This window comes from Notothenia rossii (assembly GCF_949606895.1).
Source record: "Notothenia rossii genome assembly, chromosome: 10".
NCBI lineage: Eukaryota > Metazoa > Chordata > Actinopteri > Perciformes > Nototheniidae > Notothenia > Notothenia rossii.
In genome coordinates, this window is record NC_136908.1 from 36,749,442 (window position 1) to 36,768,427 (window position 18,986).

Genomic DNA, 18,986 nt, shown 5'->3' on the forward strand with positions numbered 1-18,986 from the left:
CTGCATTCTGGATGAGCTGCAGAGGTCGGATGGCACATGCAGGTAGACCAGCCAGGAGGGAGTTGCAGTAGTCTAGGCGTGAGATGACGAGAGCCTGGACCAGAACCTGCACTGATTTCTGGGTCAGCTGGGGACGTATCCTCCTGATGTTGTAAAGAGTGTTTCTGCAGCAGCGGGTTGTAGCAGCGATGTTTGCAGTGAAGGACAGTTTGTTATCTAGGATCACACCCAGATTCCTTGCAGTCTGAGTCGGCGAGACAACAGAGGTGCCGATGTTGATTGTTAGGTCAAGAGTGGGACAATCTTTTCCCAGAAGGAAAAGCAGTTCAGTCTTGTCAAGGTTGAGCTTTAGGTGATGAGCAGACATCCACTGAGAGATGTCTGTTAGGCAAGCAGAGATGCGTGCGACGACCTGGGTCTCTGAGCGGGGAAAGGACAGAATTAGTTGGGTGTCGTCAGCGTAGCAGTGGTATGAAAAACCGTGCGGGCTAATGACAGACCCAAGCGAGTTTGTGTACAAGGAGAAGAGGAGGGGACCAAGAACAGAGCCCTGAGGGACCCCTGTAGTTAATTGACAAGGGTCGGACTCGGACCCTCTCCAAGTTACCCTGTAGGTGCGGTCTTTGAGGTATGAGGTGAGGAGGGAAAGTGCAGTGCCTGAAACTCCAAGTTCTTGGAGAGTGCGAAGGAGGATCTGATGGTTCACCGTGTCGAATGCGGCAGACAGGTCCAGAAGGATGATGACAGAGGAGAGGGAGGCTGCTTTAGCAGTGTGCAGTTCCTCAGAGACAGCAAGGAGAGCAGTTTCTGTTGAGTGACCTGCCTTGAAACCAGACTGGTGCGGATCCAGAAGGTTGTTCTGATGGAGATAACAGGAGAGTTGTTTAAAGACAGCGCGTTCAAGTGTTTTAGACAGGAACGGGAGGAGAGAGACAGGCCTGTAGTTTATAACATCAGACGGGTTGAGAGTGGGTTTAGGACCAAAGTATATTGACGATCTCCTGCATAATTATGAACCCTCAAGGTGTCTCAGGTCTTCTGAGACGGGTCTGCTCTCGGTTCCGACAGTCAGAAAAAAACACGGAGAAGCAGAGTTTAGCTATTATGCCCCGACAATCTGGAACAAACTGCCCGAATCATGCACGTCCGCTGAAACTCTTAGACTATTTTCAAATCAGAATACCTTTATTAGTCCCACAGAGGGGAAATCGAGACTGAAAACATATATTTTTGCCGCTGCTTTTAATTGAGTAGTTCATATTCGTACTGCAGTATGCATTTTATTCATGTATTGTATAGCTGTTGTGTTTAATTTATTATCTTTGCTTTTTAAATGCCTGTTGTAAAATGCCATTATATAATGTGTCTCTGCTATATTTATTCTTTAATGTCTTTTATTTGATTTTGTAAAGCACTTTGAATTGTTGCGTGCTGAAAGGTGCTATATAAATAAACTTGCCTTGCCTTTTGTCCTATCAACGTTTATATACCAGAAATGTTGGTCTGACGTTGAACAGGATTTAAAAAGGAAAAAGGGAAAACAATACAACTTCTAAATAAATAATTTGTTTTCTTTTTTAAAAGGTGATAGAATAGAACAATGTTTTAATTGTGGAAAATTCTGTAAGACTTGCTATATAACAAACATTATGAAGATGAAGAAAATAAAAAAACAAATGAGTATTTCACACATTTTATTTGAAATATTACCTTTTGTTCTTTTTTATTATGTTTGTAACAAAAATTCTGTATACCCTACACATTGTACCTTTAACAAAGCTTTCCTACCATGCAGGTCAATGCGTTACAAATGAATGCACTAGCTTTTTGTGTCTCTGCATGCTGTAGTGCTTGGGGAAAGCCTTGCCACAGATATGGCAAACAAATGGCTTCTCTCCCGAGTGTGTTTTAGCATGAGCATTGAGAAAGCACCTCCTTATGAAGCCCTTTCCACATATGTCACATTTATAAGGTCTCTCTGTAGTATGATGAATGAGAACATGCTTCTTCACTTCAGGAGTTGACCTGAAGTACTTGTCACATTCAGGCACCGTGCATTTGAATGGTCTCTCTCCCGTATGGATTAATTTATGTCTGGCGATCGTTGACGAGGAGACCATCTTTCCACAGTACGGGCACGGATGACGGAACAATTCATTAAAGTGTTTGGTCCTCTGGTGTTTTTTCAAGGCTCCTTTCTCTTTAAAAGATTTCTCACACTCGGGGCAAGAGTATTTCTTCTCATTTCGAGACTCGCTGTGGATCAAGTTGAGGTGGCGCAGCAGGTTAGACTTCTGGGAGAAAGTCTTCCCGCACTCTGCACAAAGGTAGGGTTTCTCTCTTGTGTGGACTCTCTGATGGGAAGTGAGATCTCCGTCTGTTTTGTATCTCAAGCCGCACTGAGCGCACTGGAACGGAAGATGACCCGTATGTTTCCACTCATGTGTGATTAAAACACGCAGCTTAGATACAACCTTCGGACAATAGCTGCATTTAAAAGGCCGGCTGATTTTATGGATATTTTCACAGTGCCTGGACAAGGGCTTAAAAAGAGTGAAGGTCTCCTCACAGCGGTTACACTGAAAAGGGGTGTGAGAAGCCTTGTGCCTTGCCAATGTCGCTGCATCTCGTAACACCTTCCTACACACACTGCAGTAGAGTTCATTGTGGGTGTGTGTGTGCCTATTCAGGGAAACTTTATACCTGAATGCCTCTTCACACTTGTCACATTTGTAAAGATTTATGACTTCTTCTGGCTTCTGTAGATCAAACTGTCGCTGACCGTACTCAAAGCAGGTTCTATTGAAATGCTGCCTGAAGGATGAGTAGAGTTTGAACCTGCTGTCGCATTGGGGGCAGGCGTATTCCCCCAAAGGAAAGTGGCTTTTCATGTGGGCTCTCAGGCTTGTATTCACAAGCTCCTGGCAGATAAAACACTGGACTTTCCGAGTCTTTTTTGTAATGCTGGCTTTGATGTCAGAGGTGTCCTGGTTTTTGCTGGTAGAAAATATATTTTTAGGACCCATGAAGGAAGTGTCCTCATTTGAGAAGCTAGACAAAGAATCCCCGTCAATAGGACGACTAACAGGAGTCCCAAAGGAAGACCCTTCACCAGAGTAGTTAGACCATGAACCAGCCTCACTAAGACTGCTGCTAGGAGTCTTAAGGCCCAAGTCCTGATCAGAGTAGTAAGACCATGAGTCATCGTCACTGCAATGATTGATAGGAGCCATATATAACGAGTTGCTGAAAATGCCTGACTCCATGTTGTCAGAGGGTTTTGTTTTCCTCAAAGCTGATTTGTAGGCAGGGGGGGCCTCTTTGCAGAGACCTCTCTTCTCTTCCAACATAATCGTTTTCAGTCGCTTCCCTCTGTTTCGTCTCACAGGACGAGACTGCATTGGCATGTCCAGTCTTTTAAGCAGGACACTGCATGGCTTAAGAAGTAGAGGACCATCCTCCACTTGACTTTGAAGGAGGCCTAAAGTTTCTTCATGTCTTGTAAAATGTCCCAAAAGCACCTCTGTCTCATTGTCCCCCAGAGTCCAGTTAGCTTCATCAACCTTTAGCTCCCTTGTCCGATCTTCTGTGGTTGCGTTTATTTTTCTATGTGTGGTATGGGACACTGTTGAATCTGATAACGTCACATTATCCAAGATGTTGGCTTGTGGTTCGTCCGTCTCACTTCGTTGTGAAGCGGGAATTTCCAGAACTGAAATAACTCTGGCGTCTTCCAAGGAACTATCTGAAAAGATTGTATTTTGCAAAAAAACACTTAATTTAAACAATCACTGTTGTTGACAATTATCATTCATTAATCAATGAGTATACTGAATTAATTATTTACGAGCCAACGGAGAAAGTACGTACTATATACAAGAAGTGAATCATTCAGAGAAAAACGTGGACTCTGTAAAGCTGCATTCAATTGTTTTCTTTGTTGCATCATAAAACACAGGACTGACATCATCACCTTATAAAGGTCTCAGCCCATTTACAGATGTTTACAGACCAGAGCACTGTGTTCATTTATATGGAATGGTTGTATGAATGAATAGGATTTTGTATCTTTGTTCGCTCGGGTTTGGTCTTTACGAGCTTCTGAGAGAAATACCACCTTTAGGCAAGGCAAGTGTCTATACATATTGAATTTCAGTTTTCCCAAAAGCACGAGGGTGAGTAGATCAAATTCAAAGGTCAACCAAACTAAAGCCATATGTTATAAAATAATAAAGGCTTGCCATTGTGATCCAGAAGGCTGAGGTCTTTGTGATACTGCAGCAGGGTTTGCAGCCCCTCGCACTGTGACACAGAATCCATACATTCCCCCAACACTGAGGACACTTCGCCAAACGTGGAGGCAACCTGAAAAAAATTAAAAAGAAGCAATGATAAAAGCGTGAACATATACAAAATGTTCTTGTACCGTAACACTGCATGTCTATTCCTAATGTACCTGTTGGAAAGTTTGAAAAGGAAGAATCTGTTCCAGTCTGGACAGAAACTTCCACATCAAGGTTTGAAGTATGTCATCGTATGTGGGACCAAACTGTTCAGGGAAAACGTTCTGAAATAAATGACATTATTTTATCTATTTTTTTAAAAGTGGAAACTATATGAATACCACAATGACTGAGAAGCTAAAATATCTCAAGACGCACAATGTAGTCTGATATCAATATAGAGAGACACAGAGTTTACAATCATTCAGTATACATTACAGAGAACACTAAATACACTACTATAATTCCATTGCTGTCATTCAAACAGAGGTCATCCAACAAACACTGACCTGATAGAAGTGTTCTCTTTCATCAGCATTCTTCAGCAAGCTCTTAATTAGATCCACAAATGTTGCGTGTGGCTCTACCGTATTGGCTGCACCAGCCTGCAAAACACAACATTAGCAGTTTTACATTGTCGACTCTAGTGTATGGTTATGGTAAAACAGTGTTATCTGATTTTCAAGTTTCAAGTAATCCAAAGTCGCAACACTTCAAACTCACATCCATTGGCCATGCCTCCATGAGCATCTGCACTCTGTCCAGGTGCGGCTGAACCAGCTCTAAGTCAGCAGTGGCTTCAAAGTGACATAGCCCCAGGACGAGCTGAAACCACATCAGTGTTTCAGAACAGTGGAACAACATACTTCCTCTACAGTTGGCCAAATCTTTTAATGCATTTCTTTGTGCATAACTATTCTTATTAAAAAGAGAAACCCAGTTTCACCTGCGCTCTGAGGCCCAGCAGGAGTTGGGTTCTTTGGTGGGTGCTGAGTAGCTCCGGAATAATGTCTGTAATCATGGAAACAAACTCTTCGAGCATCCCATAATCCGCCACAGTTTTGTGCTGTAGTGTTTGCCAGATGGCCGCTGATAGCAGCCTGACTGGTGGGACGAGGAGTCGCAGGGTGGAGAGTGGCAGGGGGGGGGCTGGAGGGAACATCACATGCTGAGGTCATTACTAAAGAACTGAGAGAACTTCCAAACTCAGTTTCAGACTGCACCTCGGGGATACATAGTTATTTTTGCAGCTTCTGAACACACATGGTTAAAAGCACTTCTTGTCAGTCACTTTAGATTAAAGCATCAGCTAAATAAACAGAACTTCATGAAACCGACATTTCTGGGATCTTTTGCAGAAGTGAGGAACCTCCATTCAAATCACATTGCCATGGATTATTTAAATATAAATGTTAAAAGATAGAAAGAGAGATATGCAGCCCCTTCCTCCCTGCAGCAGTCAGGCATCACGGCCCCCTGTAGACCCCCGCACATTTAACAACAAAGATAAAAACACCTCTTTGGTGCAATATCACTTCATTATTATTATTACTGGCTCTATCTCTTGGTTAGACTATTCAACTACTTCTGTAAATAACTATGCAATATGTAATTCCACTTTTCCTACTATTACCTGGCTACAACCATACTTAGGCTACTACATGCAAACTGTATAACAAAAAGAATACTGTTGCTGTCCTTATTGTTGTCCACCTGGATGTGCATTTTTTAATTGTAATTTCTGTAATTTCTGTAATATTTTATGCATGCCTCTTAATTAAGATGTTTGTTGTTTTTGGCTCTTTTGCTGTCCCTCTGTGGGAGGAATAAAGATATTCTGATTAAGTAAATATTAAAATATAATTTAGGAAATCTGGCTGTTCATAAAACGGTACAGTGAAGCCAAGTTTAAGTCAGCGTTAGTTGAACTCTAGTGTTTACCGAGGGAGTAACGTTATTATAACTATTTAAGTTAAATAGTTACTCACAGCCCTCTGAGACAGGACCCTCCATCCGGGTTACACAGAGCTGAGAAACAGCTGATCGGAGTCTTCTTCTTTCTCTCCTTCTTCTCCTCCTTTTTCTCCTTCTCCTAATTCTCCTTCTTCCTCTTCTTCTTCTTCTTCTTCTTCTTCTTCTTCTTCGAGGTTTACGAATAGCACAATACCGCCACCTTCTGGACGGGAGTTTGGATCAGTCGGTTGGCAGATTAAGAAGAAACAGTAAATTGTCTCTAGAATTCTAGTTGTTCTGAAGAACTTGTTTGACCTAATTTCTTCTCGTATCTTTCCTTGAATGAGTGTTGAAAACATCGCCCTTTTTCATTGTGCCCCATAATCAGCAAATAATGGTCATGAGATATCAGACATAATATATCATAATGAAAAGGAGTATGGGGCTGATCCCCCTGAGTTCCATTATCCTCCTCATACCTAGATCATATTGCTGTTCCCTTCTTAACTTGAAAATATCTATCAAATAAAAGGTTCAATACTGTCAGCCAACACTGCCATAACTGAATCTATTTCCAAACAAATGAGTAAATTACATATTATATTGTAACAATGACTTCATAGGCAGCACGACGAAGGTACGTTTTAACCTTTTTTTTTTTCGTTCTAATTGAAACAAAAAAAAAAGCAGAAACGGGTATTTTTTGGTTTTTCAATTTTGACCCAAAATGAAAAAACGGAAATTCAGCTCGTTTTTTCGTTTTTCTGTTCTTACTGTTAAAACAAGTATACCACTCAATGTTTCGTTTCCATAAGTGGGTGTGTCTCCAGCGCCTCCTTGCTTCTGATTGGCTAGGGTGCCCTATGCTTGCGTTGTACTCTTCAAAATAAAGGTTCTACGTCTTTGCCTTTAGACTGCGTTACAAATATACGTATATTATTATATTCATACATACAAGTACAAGTCTGTCCGTATGTCTGTCTTTCTATGTATATGTCTGTCTCGATGTCTTTCTATCTTGATGTCTGTCTGTCTGTCTTTCTGTGACTATATTTTAGAGTTTAAAGCGTAGCCACTTTTACTCCACTACATGTATTTAAAACCTTTAGTAACTTTACAGATTTGGATTAATTATGTGAAATGTAATCAACACTTAAATCAGACTTTAGTTCCACCTGGAGTAAATTCACAAGCTACCCTGCAGTATACAAAGTCATTCAAACTAGCTGCACCTTTACCAGCTTTGAGAACACTTTCATGATCAATCATTATAAAACATATCATATATATTATTCTGAAATGGACAAATCTGCACAACGACTACTTTTACTGTTGCTACTTTCACTATATTTTGATGAGAATACTTTTCTACTTTCACTTGAGGAACATTTTGAATGCAGGACTTTTACTGTAACAGAGTATTCCTACACTTTACTTTTACTCAAGTACAAGACCTGAGTACTTCTACTTTTACTCAAGTACAAGATCTGAGTACTTCTACTTTTACTCAAGTAAAAGATCTGAGTACTTCTACTCAAGTACAAGACCTGAGTACTTCTACTTTTACTCAAGTACAAGATCTGAGTACTTCTACTTTTACTCAAGTACAAGATCTGAGTACTTCTACTTTTACTGAAGTACAATATCTGAGTACTTCTACTTTTACTCAAGTACAAGATCTGAGTACTTCTACTTTTACTGAAGTACAAGATCTGAGTACTTCTACTTTTACTCAAGTACAAGATCTGAGTACTTCTACTTTTACTCAAGTACAAGATCTGAGTACTTCTACTTTTACTCAAGTACAAGACCTGAGTACTTCGACAACTTCTGATTAATGGTTGATTTCCAAATGTTCTGTTGGTGCGTGGATGATAAAATAATAGTGTTTGATTGTATTGCCTTACGTATGCAGCTATTTGCCTGTGTTTAGAAACATAATTAAACATACCATGGACACACATTCAAACTATTTTCCATTTATTAAACATTGCAGATGAACAATTAGTCATACAGCTAAAGAAAACTACAACAATAATTTTCTGTATGATAATATCATGGAACCTGGAATTTGAACACACAACACTTAACAATAAACAATAAACTTAACAATAAACTTAACAATAAACGACTGAACTGCTGTCCACTTTAGGGCAGGGCCCTTAAAGCATCCAGTGCTGCAGACAGTCCAGCAACCTGGGTATACACTGGCTCCTGATCCCTGCACTTAAGGCATTGGGGAGATGTTATCCTCCACTCCTCCACACAGAGCCTGCATCCCACCATGCTTCGGCAGCAGGAGGAAAACATGGGTCCAGTCATTGTGTCTTTAAAAAGAAAAAAGACAGGTTTTTAAAGATATGCTGATAGTTACTGATTGATGTCATGGACTGTATTTCTGAAGCATGCACTCAAACTGAGAAAGATACTGTTCAGAAATAGATTTGAAAAGATTAACTTAGAATAATATGAAAATCCGGCACCTATATGTTTTATTTTTTAAATACTGTTTGTTACACTGAGCATTATTCAAAGAGAAGATGAAAACAATACCTCTGCAGATCAAACAGCTAAATGCCTGTTTGACTTCTGGCCTTGGTACTACCAAGTCCTGGCTGGCTGCCACTATGTCAGAAATCTTCCTGGTGACTTCTTCCAGGCCTTGGGATGCATCCAGCAGTTCCTCCACCTTGTTGCTCAGTGTGTGGACTTCAGATAGCTCATTTCTGTTTTTGTCACATTTTGAAAATAGTTTAAGTATTAGCAGTCATTTAAGATTTTTTCTTCATTTTATTAGAGATTAAAGAAAGTTATGTATTCCATGGCAAATTAGATGATGCTAAATAAACAAGAGCATGTGGAAACACTTCATTTCTTGAAATTACACTTCAAGGATATTGTTTATAAATGCTGATTGTAGAACGGATGTTGACTGTGACTCTTCATACCATGTGCTGACCCACAGAGTACTGAGGTGTGCTACAGTGAAGCCCATGCTTATGCATGTCTGCCCCAGATGGCAAACGTATATAGCCCTTGAGCTGCAAAAATACTAAATGGCCAGAAAGCAGCCTTTTTCAAATAATGAGAGGGTTTTGCCAGTCTGTTGTTAGCGAGTAAAATAAAGTGAAATGCTGCATATCGTGACCCTTCAGTTTGAGTGCCCTTCATTACACATTACATTATTATCCCTATTGATAGATCAGTTCAAACCTTCTCCAGACAAAATCAGTTTTGTTATTCAACCACACCTGCTTCTTGAGCCTCTTCGACGCCATTGCCTGAAAGCAGAGCTCTCAACAGCATGGATCTTTCTTGCATTCTGCCTCCAGTACAAAGACCCTTTATGAGAGAAATAAAGAGTAAAGACACGTGAAAATAAAATGTTAAAAGGGGCACATTGTTGTACTGATAGCACTTTCAGACCCTTATCTTTTGCACAAATGAAAATGAAATATAGAATAATTATATTTACCAATTGTCCCTTCAGACTCAACTATTTCATTCCCAACGGTGTCTGTAAGGATGTACTCCTCACTGTCTCCCATGGCCACATTCACTTTTCCTGTGATCAGTGGAACGCTTGCCTCTGATTCAACAAATCTGATCATGACCACCCTTGTGGAAACAATCTTTCCATCCATTATTTCTGACACATGTATTGACCTGTAATGCAAAAAGAACAGTGACACACATTTAGTTAGCAACATGGACTAAAAAGTAACATTCTAAAGCATGCCAACGTATGAAATGGGCCTCTCATTACCTTTGAAATGACCGAGGGGTGCTAATTGATCTAGTCTACTGACTCATGTTTGCAGTAGACATTGGCTGACTATGACGAAAAGCAAACGGCCCTGACTCAGCTTGCTCTGTCTGGATCCTTTGAGTCTCCCCAGGTTTTTCCCCATGAACCTCATAATGACCGTGATCAGAGAGGTCCAGGAAGCAGAAACACCCACTATCCAATGGAAAAACCGCAACGTTGGCGGCATCAGTGATGAAAAGGCTACCTGCGTTGACCTAAAAGAAAATAACAGGTTATATATATTTCACAATTTCCTTTTAAACAATCACTACATTGTTCTTTGTCTTTCCATGTGTGTCCTTGCATAATTTCTTCCTTTGTGTCGTTTCTTCAATGGTGGTAGTGGTTTATTAATTGTATTAAAAAAACATGCAGTTAGTAGTTCATCCTCAAGATTATTTATATGCCAATATCAGACCTCAGTATCAATCTAAATGTCACTGATATAGTTTATAAATAAATGTCTTGCTGGACTGTACGACTAAATTGTCTCAGGGCTGTCACCAAGTAAATGCTGTTTTTAAGTTTCTTCTTGCTTCGCTTCTGCAAAGTTCAATTATAGTTATGCAGTTATTTGTGCAAAACAGTTCATATAAAATAATTATCATTGAATCTTTTCACATCTTTTCATGCCATGTCTATTTTGTGCACCAAATTAAGGATAACATCCGATAACATCCTAATAATATCCTTCCCCATTTACAATGTGATATCTAAACATTGTTTTGTTTTTAAATTGAATGATTAACTGACTCTCTCGTCCAGACGAGTCGTAGCTTTATTGCTATTGAAACAAGGTTAGCTTGTTACACGTTAACACACCATGTGCCTGTTCAATCAATAATTAATCACGGATCTCTTAAAAATACCTGAAAAATGCGGCTGATTCTGTCGACGCGCATGTCGTCTATTTTAAGAGTAACTCGCTTGCTGCCTCTGAAAAGAAAGTATGACTCCATCTCCGTGTTTATTGTTAACAATATATTGCTATCGCCGTGTCCGACAAGTCGTTCTTGGCGGTAATGTGTGCATTACACAGGGTGCATTTACGGCATGGTGCCGTAAATGTACCATCAATTTACACCAGGACTGCTGTGCGCATGACAGGAAAGTTTGATCGCGAGAAATATAGTCACCCTCCTTATTAATAATAATGGAGTCCAGTTTGTTGGCCTACAGAGAAGTTATACAAAGTATGATAAAAGATGGTTATACTGATCAAAATATATCCGATCATCTCCAGTATGAATGTGGCTTAACAAAAGGGTTCTCCCAAACAAATATCCGTCGCTTTTTTACCCAAAATGTTATAGGCAGAGAGCGAGTGCACGATTCCCAACTGGAAGTAGAGGTTGCTAAAGCAGCTGTTGAGGTGAGGTAGGACTATGGCTTAATTCAGTGATGTAAAGTAATTACGTAGATTTACTCAAGTACTGTACTTATTACTTCATAGTAATAGAGTGGTGTAGTGAAGCGTCCTAAAACCCGGAAGTAAGTTCCTTCTGGTTCCCTCGACAAAAAAGCTATGCAATTTCGCCATAAGATTTTGGTAAATAGCTCGAAATAATGTCTGCGGTTGACACACATTTAAGAGACGGAACACGGTTTGTTCAGTCGGATAATTTCCACATGTCTACCCTACTTTTATAATTTTATAATCATAAATCGAATCGAAAGATTTATGATTTTAGGACGTGTCACTGCACGACTCTATAGCCTACTGTTGGGCTTCGGAATGCTGGGAGGAGTAAATGGCCAGAAAGAATCCAAGAAACTTCTTGTAAAATTGATAGGGTTTTAATTATAGTAAACATGACGTTCCTCTGAGGCTGCGACGGGAGAGGGGCCGTATAAACGTTTCAGCTCCGATTATAAACTCTGGTACTTCCAGTCTTCTCCCATTGGTTGGCGGCGTCATATTCCGTTGCCCTCTATTGACGTAGCTAAACATCCATTCATAAGCATTTAAATAGCTATATACATTATAGTTAACCATATAGTAACAGTTGATATGTTAGCATCGATGAGTGGCAGTTGGAGACGGTGTGTTTAGTATACACGCGTTTTTATCCATCTCTTCACTAATGCTGTTTGATATGCTACATCCTACTGTGAATGCTAAAAACAATGCAACTTCCGGTTCCGGAAGCTACTACCCCCGATATTTGTCCGTGGGGGAACAATACATCAGTGGACTAAAGTTCCGGTTTAATATGTATATTGATTATTCTCACAATACAAACAAATGTAACGAGCCCTGAATTATGGGTTTTCTTTGAGACGTAGGAGCTGAGTTGAGGCTTAACAATGATGTGACGGAAATACTCACTAATAACTTTGGACATAATTGTGTAAATAATAATGAGATAACTATTCTGGGGTTTTTTGGTTTCAATTAGAACAAAAAAAAAAACAGTTAAAACGTACCTTGGTCCTATTTAGTTTTTGTTTTGTGTTTACAAATTCAGACTGGAACAACATATGGAAGAAAAATGATGACTGGTTACCTGGCCTCAAAAGGAATCCGAGCATCAGAGGGGCGTGTTGGCCGTGTCCTCTGAGAAACTAACCAGCCATATCATGCAGATCGGTATCGTGTAGGTATTATTAAAAAACATCTAGATGTTCCTGTATTGTACATTGCTGTGAACATATTGTGAGAACAATAACATTGTGTTTAATTCCTCAGAGATTAAGGAATTTAAATCCAGTGCCATACAGTGCAGAGTACATGGGTCACAAATTGCACATTGACCAAAACGAGAAACTGGTGATGTATGGGGTGACCCACGTCCTTGCCGTGGACGGATTCTCCAGCAACATTGTAAGCCACTCCACCATGCCAGTGAAAAACAACCTGACCATATATCAAGAGGTTTACCAGTAAGTTTCAGTGCCCTGTTTCTGTTATAATAATATAATAATAACCTAATAAAAAGGTTGCAAACAGCAGACAGTAAATAATTTAGTAAACGTTTAGCTAAATAAAAACACAATGGCTAAATGTAGCTTTATTTGAACAGTCTTATTTGGGAAAAATATTGTAAATCGAAAACTACTGACAGGTAACCACTGTATATTGTACGTTACTTGGTAATTGATTGATGAGATCAACATTTTAACTGCGTACAAAATTCGCTTTAGCAATGCTTAGGTTGTAACAACAAACATGAAATTCTGTTACATGTCATAAGACTTTTGTATTGCTGTTTTGCAGGAGTGCTGTCCTACGATATGGAATGTGGGACCAAATCCGAGTAGACCATGGAAAATAATTCTACTTGACTCTTTTCATGCAGGAGAAATTGGCAGACTACCGGAATAACACAGGCAGACAGCCATACATGCAAACAAAGTCAACACAGGCGAGTTGTTGTTTTATCTGAATTGCAATCAACGTGTTCATACATTACATTACATGTCACTTGTTAGACGCTTTTATCCAAAGCGAATTACATACTCAATACTGTGGACAATCCCCACATAGCCATTTTTGTCTTTTATTCCTCACTTTATCTGCTGTAATCATGTAAATTACCCTGTGGCGAGACAAATAAAAATATTTCTGATCTCATTCCATTATTCACCCAACTGCTAGCTGATAAAGCTGTCAATAGACCCATGGCGTTCACTAAACTTCTCTATGGGACTGCTAGCTTTTTCCTATGACATAGGAGAGATACACAGTACTTTTGAACTGGATACAACAGGAAATGGATAAAATACGAAGCCGGAAATTGGGAAAGAAATTGGGAAATGAACAATGGGAAATTACAATGTGCTCTCTACATTTGACTCTTCTCATTTTTGTTTACTTTAAATTACAGAATCATATTATAGAAAGGATGTGGCCAGAGGTAAACAACAGGGTAAACTACCCTCTGAAAGGCGCACTCAACCACCTTGTTGACCAGGAGGAACTAAACCTCGAAGACAACATCACACGATATTGTGTGTCCACTCTTACCTGTCAGGTAGCCAAAATTGGACTTGACCGGATGGTGCAGTCCTGGAATGCACACAGAATCCAAGGTTTTTATAGCAGTTTTCAGAATGTTACTTAAGCCCCATAACAAATGACCTTCTTTATGCATTTTTATAAGTTGTACTTATATCCTACATTTGTTTCTCTCTGTATCCCCTTTTTTACACTAGGTTGATGGAAATGTTTAAATGTGGCATGTACCTGTATATATTACAATATTTCAATAATTGTCTGAGTAAAGACATATCTACTATTTAGTTTATAGATTGCTCTTATTGCATGAAACATATATATCTGGTAAGTACATAAACAGTCAAATTAAAAACATGCTTTTTAAAGTTTGTAAGAAGTGTACTAATAGCACAGGCTATGAGGTTCATTGATATGCATGATATGTAACATTACACTAACAATGGCCACTTATTTGTGTTTTTTTTAAGGTAAGGGTATCCCAGATCAACTTGCTCATGGTGGGTGCCCAAAGAGACTGCCTGCAGATCTTTTGCCTGAAGCTACAGATGCTGCAGACTGCTATCATCAGGACGTGGGGTCCTCTCTGACAAGAGTGTTGCTGTTTGGGAGAAACCCATTTGCCACTGTGGAGCACCAGACAGCAGCTGAACAAGAATTTGCAAGGAACTATGCGGACATTGCTGAACTCTTTGAGCGTGCCATTCATAACGAGCCACCACCATTCCAAAACGGGATAAAGGATCTCATAGGCATTGTAAGAAGATATGTGTAAAGGCAAGTGATCAGGAGCCAGTGTATACCCAGGATGCTGGACTGTCTGCAGCACTGGATGCTTTAAGGGCCCTACCCTAAAGTGGACAGCAGTTCAGTCGTTTATTGTTAAGTTTATTGTTAAGTTTATTGTTTATTGTTAAGTGTTGTGTGTTCAAATTCCAGGTTCCATGATATTATCATACAGAAAATTATTGTTGTAGTTTTCTTTAGCTGTATGACTAATTGTTCATCTGTAATGTTTAATAAATGGAAAATAGTTTGAATGTGTGTCCATGGTATGTTTAATTATGTTTCTAAACACAGGCAAATAGCTGCATACGTAAGGCAATACAATCAAACACTATTATTTTATCATCCACGCACCAACAGAACATTTGGAAATCAACCATTAATCAGAGGTTGTCGAAGTAATTAGATCTTGTACTTGAGTAAAAGTAGAAGTACTCAGATCTTGTACTTGAGTAAAAGTAAAAGTACTCAGATCTTGTACTTGAGTAAAAGTAGAAGTAATCAGATATTGTACTTGAGTAGAAGTACTCAGATGTTGTACTTGAGTGAAAGTACAAGTACTCAGGTCTTGTACTTGAGTCAAAGTAGAAATACTCAGATCTTGTACTTGAGTCAAAGTAGAAGTACCAGAGTGTAAGAATACTCTTTTACAAATAAAAGTCCTGCATTCAAAATGTTCCTCAAGTGAAAGTAGAAAAGTATTATTGTTAAGCTTGGGTGCACATGAATCGCGTATGAACAATAAGTAAATCAGACTCGGTATTCTCTTCAGCATTTCTCCGGTAAGTTTATTCACAGACTGACAACAGTCAACGTAGTGACGTCACATTAGGACGTACCTTCATACGAGAACAGAATAACAGTGCGACTGCTACCGTAGTACACAGACTAAGGGCGTCATCAAATAATAATACTTAACACCCCCACTCGCTCTTAGCTTACTGGGTTACCTGAGAACAAAACAAAATAAGGCTTCTTTTTCTTTTACCTTAACTATGTTAACTCTTTGCCCTTCTAGGTGCCAAACATATCCTGAGCAAACCTCTTTAGCTTTATTTTGGTGGCTGGTTTTGTCATCACATCAGCGATCATTTGCTCAGTAGGACAGTATTCCAAAATTACCTTTCCACTATTTACAGTCTCCCTTATGAAATGGTACTTAATATCAATGTGCTTGCACCTTTGCCTGTTTACTGGGTTTCTGGCTAGTGCTATAGTACCTTGGTTGTCTTCGTACACCTTTGTTTGTGCATATTTGTATTTGTCTATACCTCTGAGTAATTGTTCTAAGTAGATGTATTCCTGTATGGCTGATGCTAAGGCCATGTACTCTGCCTCGCAGGTAGATAGTGCAACCGTAGGTTGTTTCCTTGCCTTCCATGAGATCAAGGAGCTTCCTTCACTGAGACTGGCACAATATCCTGATGTACTACGTCTGTCTGTTACGTCTGATGCCCAGTCAGCATCACTGTACACTCTCAGACCTAGTCTATCTGTGTCATTTCTCTTAAAGCATAACCCCTGTTCTGCTGTACCTTTAAGGTATCTGAACACATGTTTTACTGTGTTCCAGTGCTCTTCAGTTGGTTCAGCAAAGTGCTGAGATAGTTTACTGACCACAAAACATATATCTGGTCGAGTGCATGTGGACAAGTAGATTAAACTTCCTACTGCCTCCCTGTACTTTCTTGGCTCTTTAATGTTTTCAGCGTCTGCTGTGTATTCTAGTTTTGGCTCACATGGTGTGTCTCTGGACTTGCAATCCTGCATTTCAAATCTCTCCAGTATTTTGCTCACATATCTCTTTTGAGACATTTTGACTTGACCTTCTGTTTGCTCAAAATCTATACCTAAGAAATATTTCAACTTTCCCAGGTTTTTCATTTTGAACCTTTCAGTGAGCATCCCCTTTACACTTTCCAATACACCCTCGTTGCTGGCTGCTATAATGAGATCGTCAACCCATATTATTAGGATTACCTTTTCGCTGTGCTTTTCTCTTGTATACACACAGTGATCAGCGGGGTTTTGTACAAAACCATTTTCAGTCAAACATGTATGTAACATAGCATTCCAGTTTCTGCCTGACTGCTTTAAACCATAGAGAGATTTGTGCAACTTGCATACTAACTCTTCACCTATTTTTGACTGTTTCTCATAACCTTCTGGTTGTGTCATATATATTTCACAATCAATGGGTGCATGTAAATAGGCTGTTTTAACATCCATTTGGTGTAAGATTAAGTTCTCCTGTGCTGCCTTTTGCATGAGTACTCTTACACTTGTCATATCAGCTGTGGGTGAGAATGTCTCATCATAGTCGATTCCTGGTTTCTGACTGTAGCCTTTAGCTACAAATCGCGCCTTGTACTTGTCTGACCCATCAATGTCACTCTTGAGTGCGTAGACCCATCTACCCCCCACTGCCCGTTTGCCTGGTGGCAATTGGGTGAGGTTGAAGGTCTCGTTCTCCTCCAGTGATCTCATCTCCTCGTTCATGGCATTTTTCCACTGCCTTGATTTGGATGACGCTATGGCGTCCTGGAAGGTTTGAGGAATGTCGCATACTGCTCTGTAACAAAAATCCATGCATGTTTGCAGTTTGTCCTCCGTATCGTCAGTCTCAAACTCCTGTAGGTGAGCTGGTCTCCTCCTGGTTCTGGGTGGGTTTTTTCTGTTTGGAGTCTCGGTGACTTTACCCGGCTGTGTACGTTCAGTCTGTTCAGGTAAAGTCCCAGAAGCACCACTTTGAGTATCTTGACCTGGCACATTTCCCACATCACATTCATCAACAACATTTTCATCGCTGTCCTTGACCCTGGGATGTACATCACTATCACCATATTCATTGTATGACTCTGGTGTTTGTGTTTCCTTTTCTTTATCCCCCTTTGTTGTGAATTTTACCAATCTGTGCTTTTGGACCCTCTCTGTGTCTGGATAATACACCAGGTAAGCTGGGCTATTTTTATCATAGCCTATGAAAACACCTTGCTCACACCTAGGGTCGAGCTTTCCCTTCTCTTGTTTGTAAGCAAAACACACTGACCCAAATTTCTGAAGTTTGGATATATTTGGTTCTTTGCCTGTGAACAGCTCGTATGGCGTTTTTTTTGTGCGCCTACTGTAACACCTGTTCCTTACATAAGCTGCTGTCTGTATGGCGTAGTTCCATAGTTTATTTGGTAACTTGCTTTCTATCAGTAAGCATCTGCCCATATCATAGAGAGTTCGCCAACCTCTCTCTGCTGTACCATTTTGGTGGGGTGAATAGGGTGCAGACGTCTCGTGTCTAATCCTATTTTTGGTTAACAGTGCCTGGAAGTCTCGGCTTGTAAACTCAGTGCCGTTATCTGAACGGATACACTTAACTTCTCCGTAAGGTGCTATGTCTGCTAAGAACCTTTCTGTGGCCTGCACTGTATCACTCTTGGACCTTAGAAAATACACAAAAATAGTACCAGAGTAGTCGTCTGTAAAAGACTGTGTATATCTGTGCCCTTCTATGCTTGGTGTTGACATGGGACCGGCTAAGTCTGTGTGGACTAGTTCTAAGGGCATCTTAGCCTTTTTGTCTGGCTCCCTATTTCTCGTTTGGGTGAACTTGCCCTGTGTACACACTTCACACAACTGAGCTGGTTTGACTGCACTTCCTCTTATCTCCATGCCTTTCACTACACCTTGTAAATTTTGTACATCTTCGTAATTGCAATGACCCAAAATTTCATGCCAAGTTTGCATGTCGTGACACCCTTTACATTGGTCAACATTCCCCTCAACAGTTGGTAAGTAATACAAATTTACACTTTCATGGATGTCAAACCTGCTGCCGTCTTTGGTAACCATGTGACTGTCCCCTTTCTTGAAGGTGATTGTCGCCCCTCCGTTTGTTGCTCTTGCCACCGAAAAGATGTCATGTGGGTATGAGGGCATTTACAGTGCATCCCGTAGCTGTGCTCTGTGTTGTCGTCCGGCGTCGTCTAATAGACATATCACCGCCGTTCCTCTTCTCTGTGCTGTTCCATTGCACTTGGTCCCGTCAGCTAACTCCACTGAATGAGACTCGGGCTGGAATGAATCGTCGAAGCTTTTAAACTTTCCGATGTCGTTCACGATGTGGGATGTCGCTCCTGCGTCCACCATGATGCCTTTCATCTTCACGTTGTCTGGTGGTTTCCCGCTCTTTGTGTGCTTGGCCTTG

General features: G+C 40.2%; 2 protein-coding genes and 1 pseudogene across 7 annotated transcripts in view; 1 reads left to right on the forward strand and 2 right to left on the reverse strand.

The window, feature by feature from the left end:
* The window catches only part of LOC307021955 (uncharacterized protein), a 31,882-nt gene extending 25,437 nt beyond the window's left edge, over positions 1 to 6,445 (reverse strand). The window contains exons 1-7 of one of the 4 annotated variants that reach the window (XM_079654508.1): positions 6,272 to 6,445; positions 5,230 to 5,432; positions 5,007 to 5,108; positions 4,793 to 4,888; positions 4,457 to 4,567; positions 4,242 to 4,365; positions 984 to 3,745 (exon numbers count right to left, since the gene is read on the reverse strand). In XM_079654508.1, the coding sequence (XP_079510634.1) occupies positions 1,797 to 3,745; positions 4,242 to 4,365; positions 4,457 to 4,567; positions 4,793 to 4,888; positions 5,007 to 5,108; positions 5,230 to 5,432; positions 6,272 to 6,296 (2,610 nt within the window). In that variant the 5' untranslated portion in view covers positions 6,297 to 6,445 and the 3' untranslated portion in view covers positions 984 to 1,796. Of the gene's footprint in view, positions 1 to 983; positions 3,746 to 4,241; positions 4,366 to 4,456; positions 4,568 to 4,792; positions 4,889 to 5,006; positions 5,109 to 5,229; positions 5,433 to 6,271 lie in introns of those variants that run through there. The other 3 variants (XM_079654505.1, XM_079654504.1, XM_079654506.1) reach the window with 3 other exon arrangements.
* Positions 6,446 to 8,199: 1,754 nt separating this feature from the next.
* LOC307022362 (uncharacterized protein) lies at positions 8,200 to 12,191 on the reverse strand. 2 transcript variants are annotated; one of them, XM_079655145.1, is made up of 6 exons: positions 10,914 to 12,191; positions 10,003 to 10,259; positions 9,712 to 9,902; positions 9,488 to 9,578; positions 8,790 to 8,962; positions 8,200 to 8,563 (listed from the first exon to the last, which is right to left on the reverse strand). In XM_079655145.1, the coding sequence occupies exons 3-6, from the start codon at positions 9,878 to 9,880 to the stop codon at positions 8,385 to 8,387; spliced, it is 612 nt and encodes a 203-aa protein (XP_079511271.1). In that variant the 5' UTR covers positions 9,881 to 9,902; positions 10,003 to 10,259; positions 10,914 to 12,191; the 3' UTR covers positions 8,200 to 8,384. The 2 variants fall into 2 exon arrangements, with proteins under 2 accessions (XP_079511271.1, XP_079511270.1); XM_079655144.1 differs by having other exon boundaries at positions 10,003 to 12,191.
* Positions 11,198 to 14,962, forward strand: LOC307022360 (annotated as a pseudogene). Its single transcript, XR_013810583.1, has 6 exons — positions 11,198 to 11,416; positions 12,513 to 12,641; positions 12,734 to 12,927; positions 13,262 to 13,409; positions 13,872 to 14,076; positions 14,470 to 14,962. The product of XR_013810583.1 is annotated as an uncharacterized misc_RNA (transcript).
* Positions 14,963 to 18,986: the final 4,024 nt, after the last annotated feature.

Bases quoted from the DNA above. Each gene is read 5' to 3' on its own strand.
- LOC307022362 (XM_079655145.1), bottom strand. From the start codon at position 9,880: ATGGATGGAAAGATTGTTTCCACAAGGGTGGTCATGATCAGATTTGTT. The intron at 9,579-9,711 runs GTAAATATAATT...TCTCTCATAAAG, and splicing joins TGAGTCTGAAGGGACAATTG to GGTCTTTGTACTGGAGGCAG. The intron at 8,963-9,487 runs GTGTGGTTGAAT...TGACAAAAACAG, and splicing joins CGAAGAGGCTCAAGAAGCAG to AAATGAGCTATCTGAAGTCC.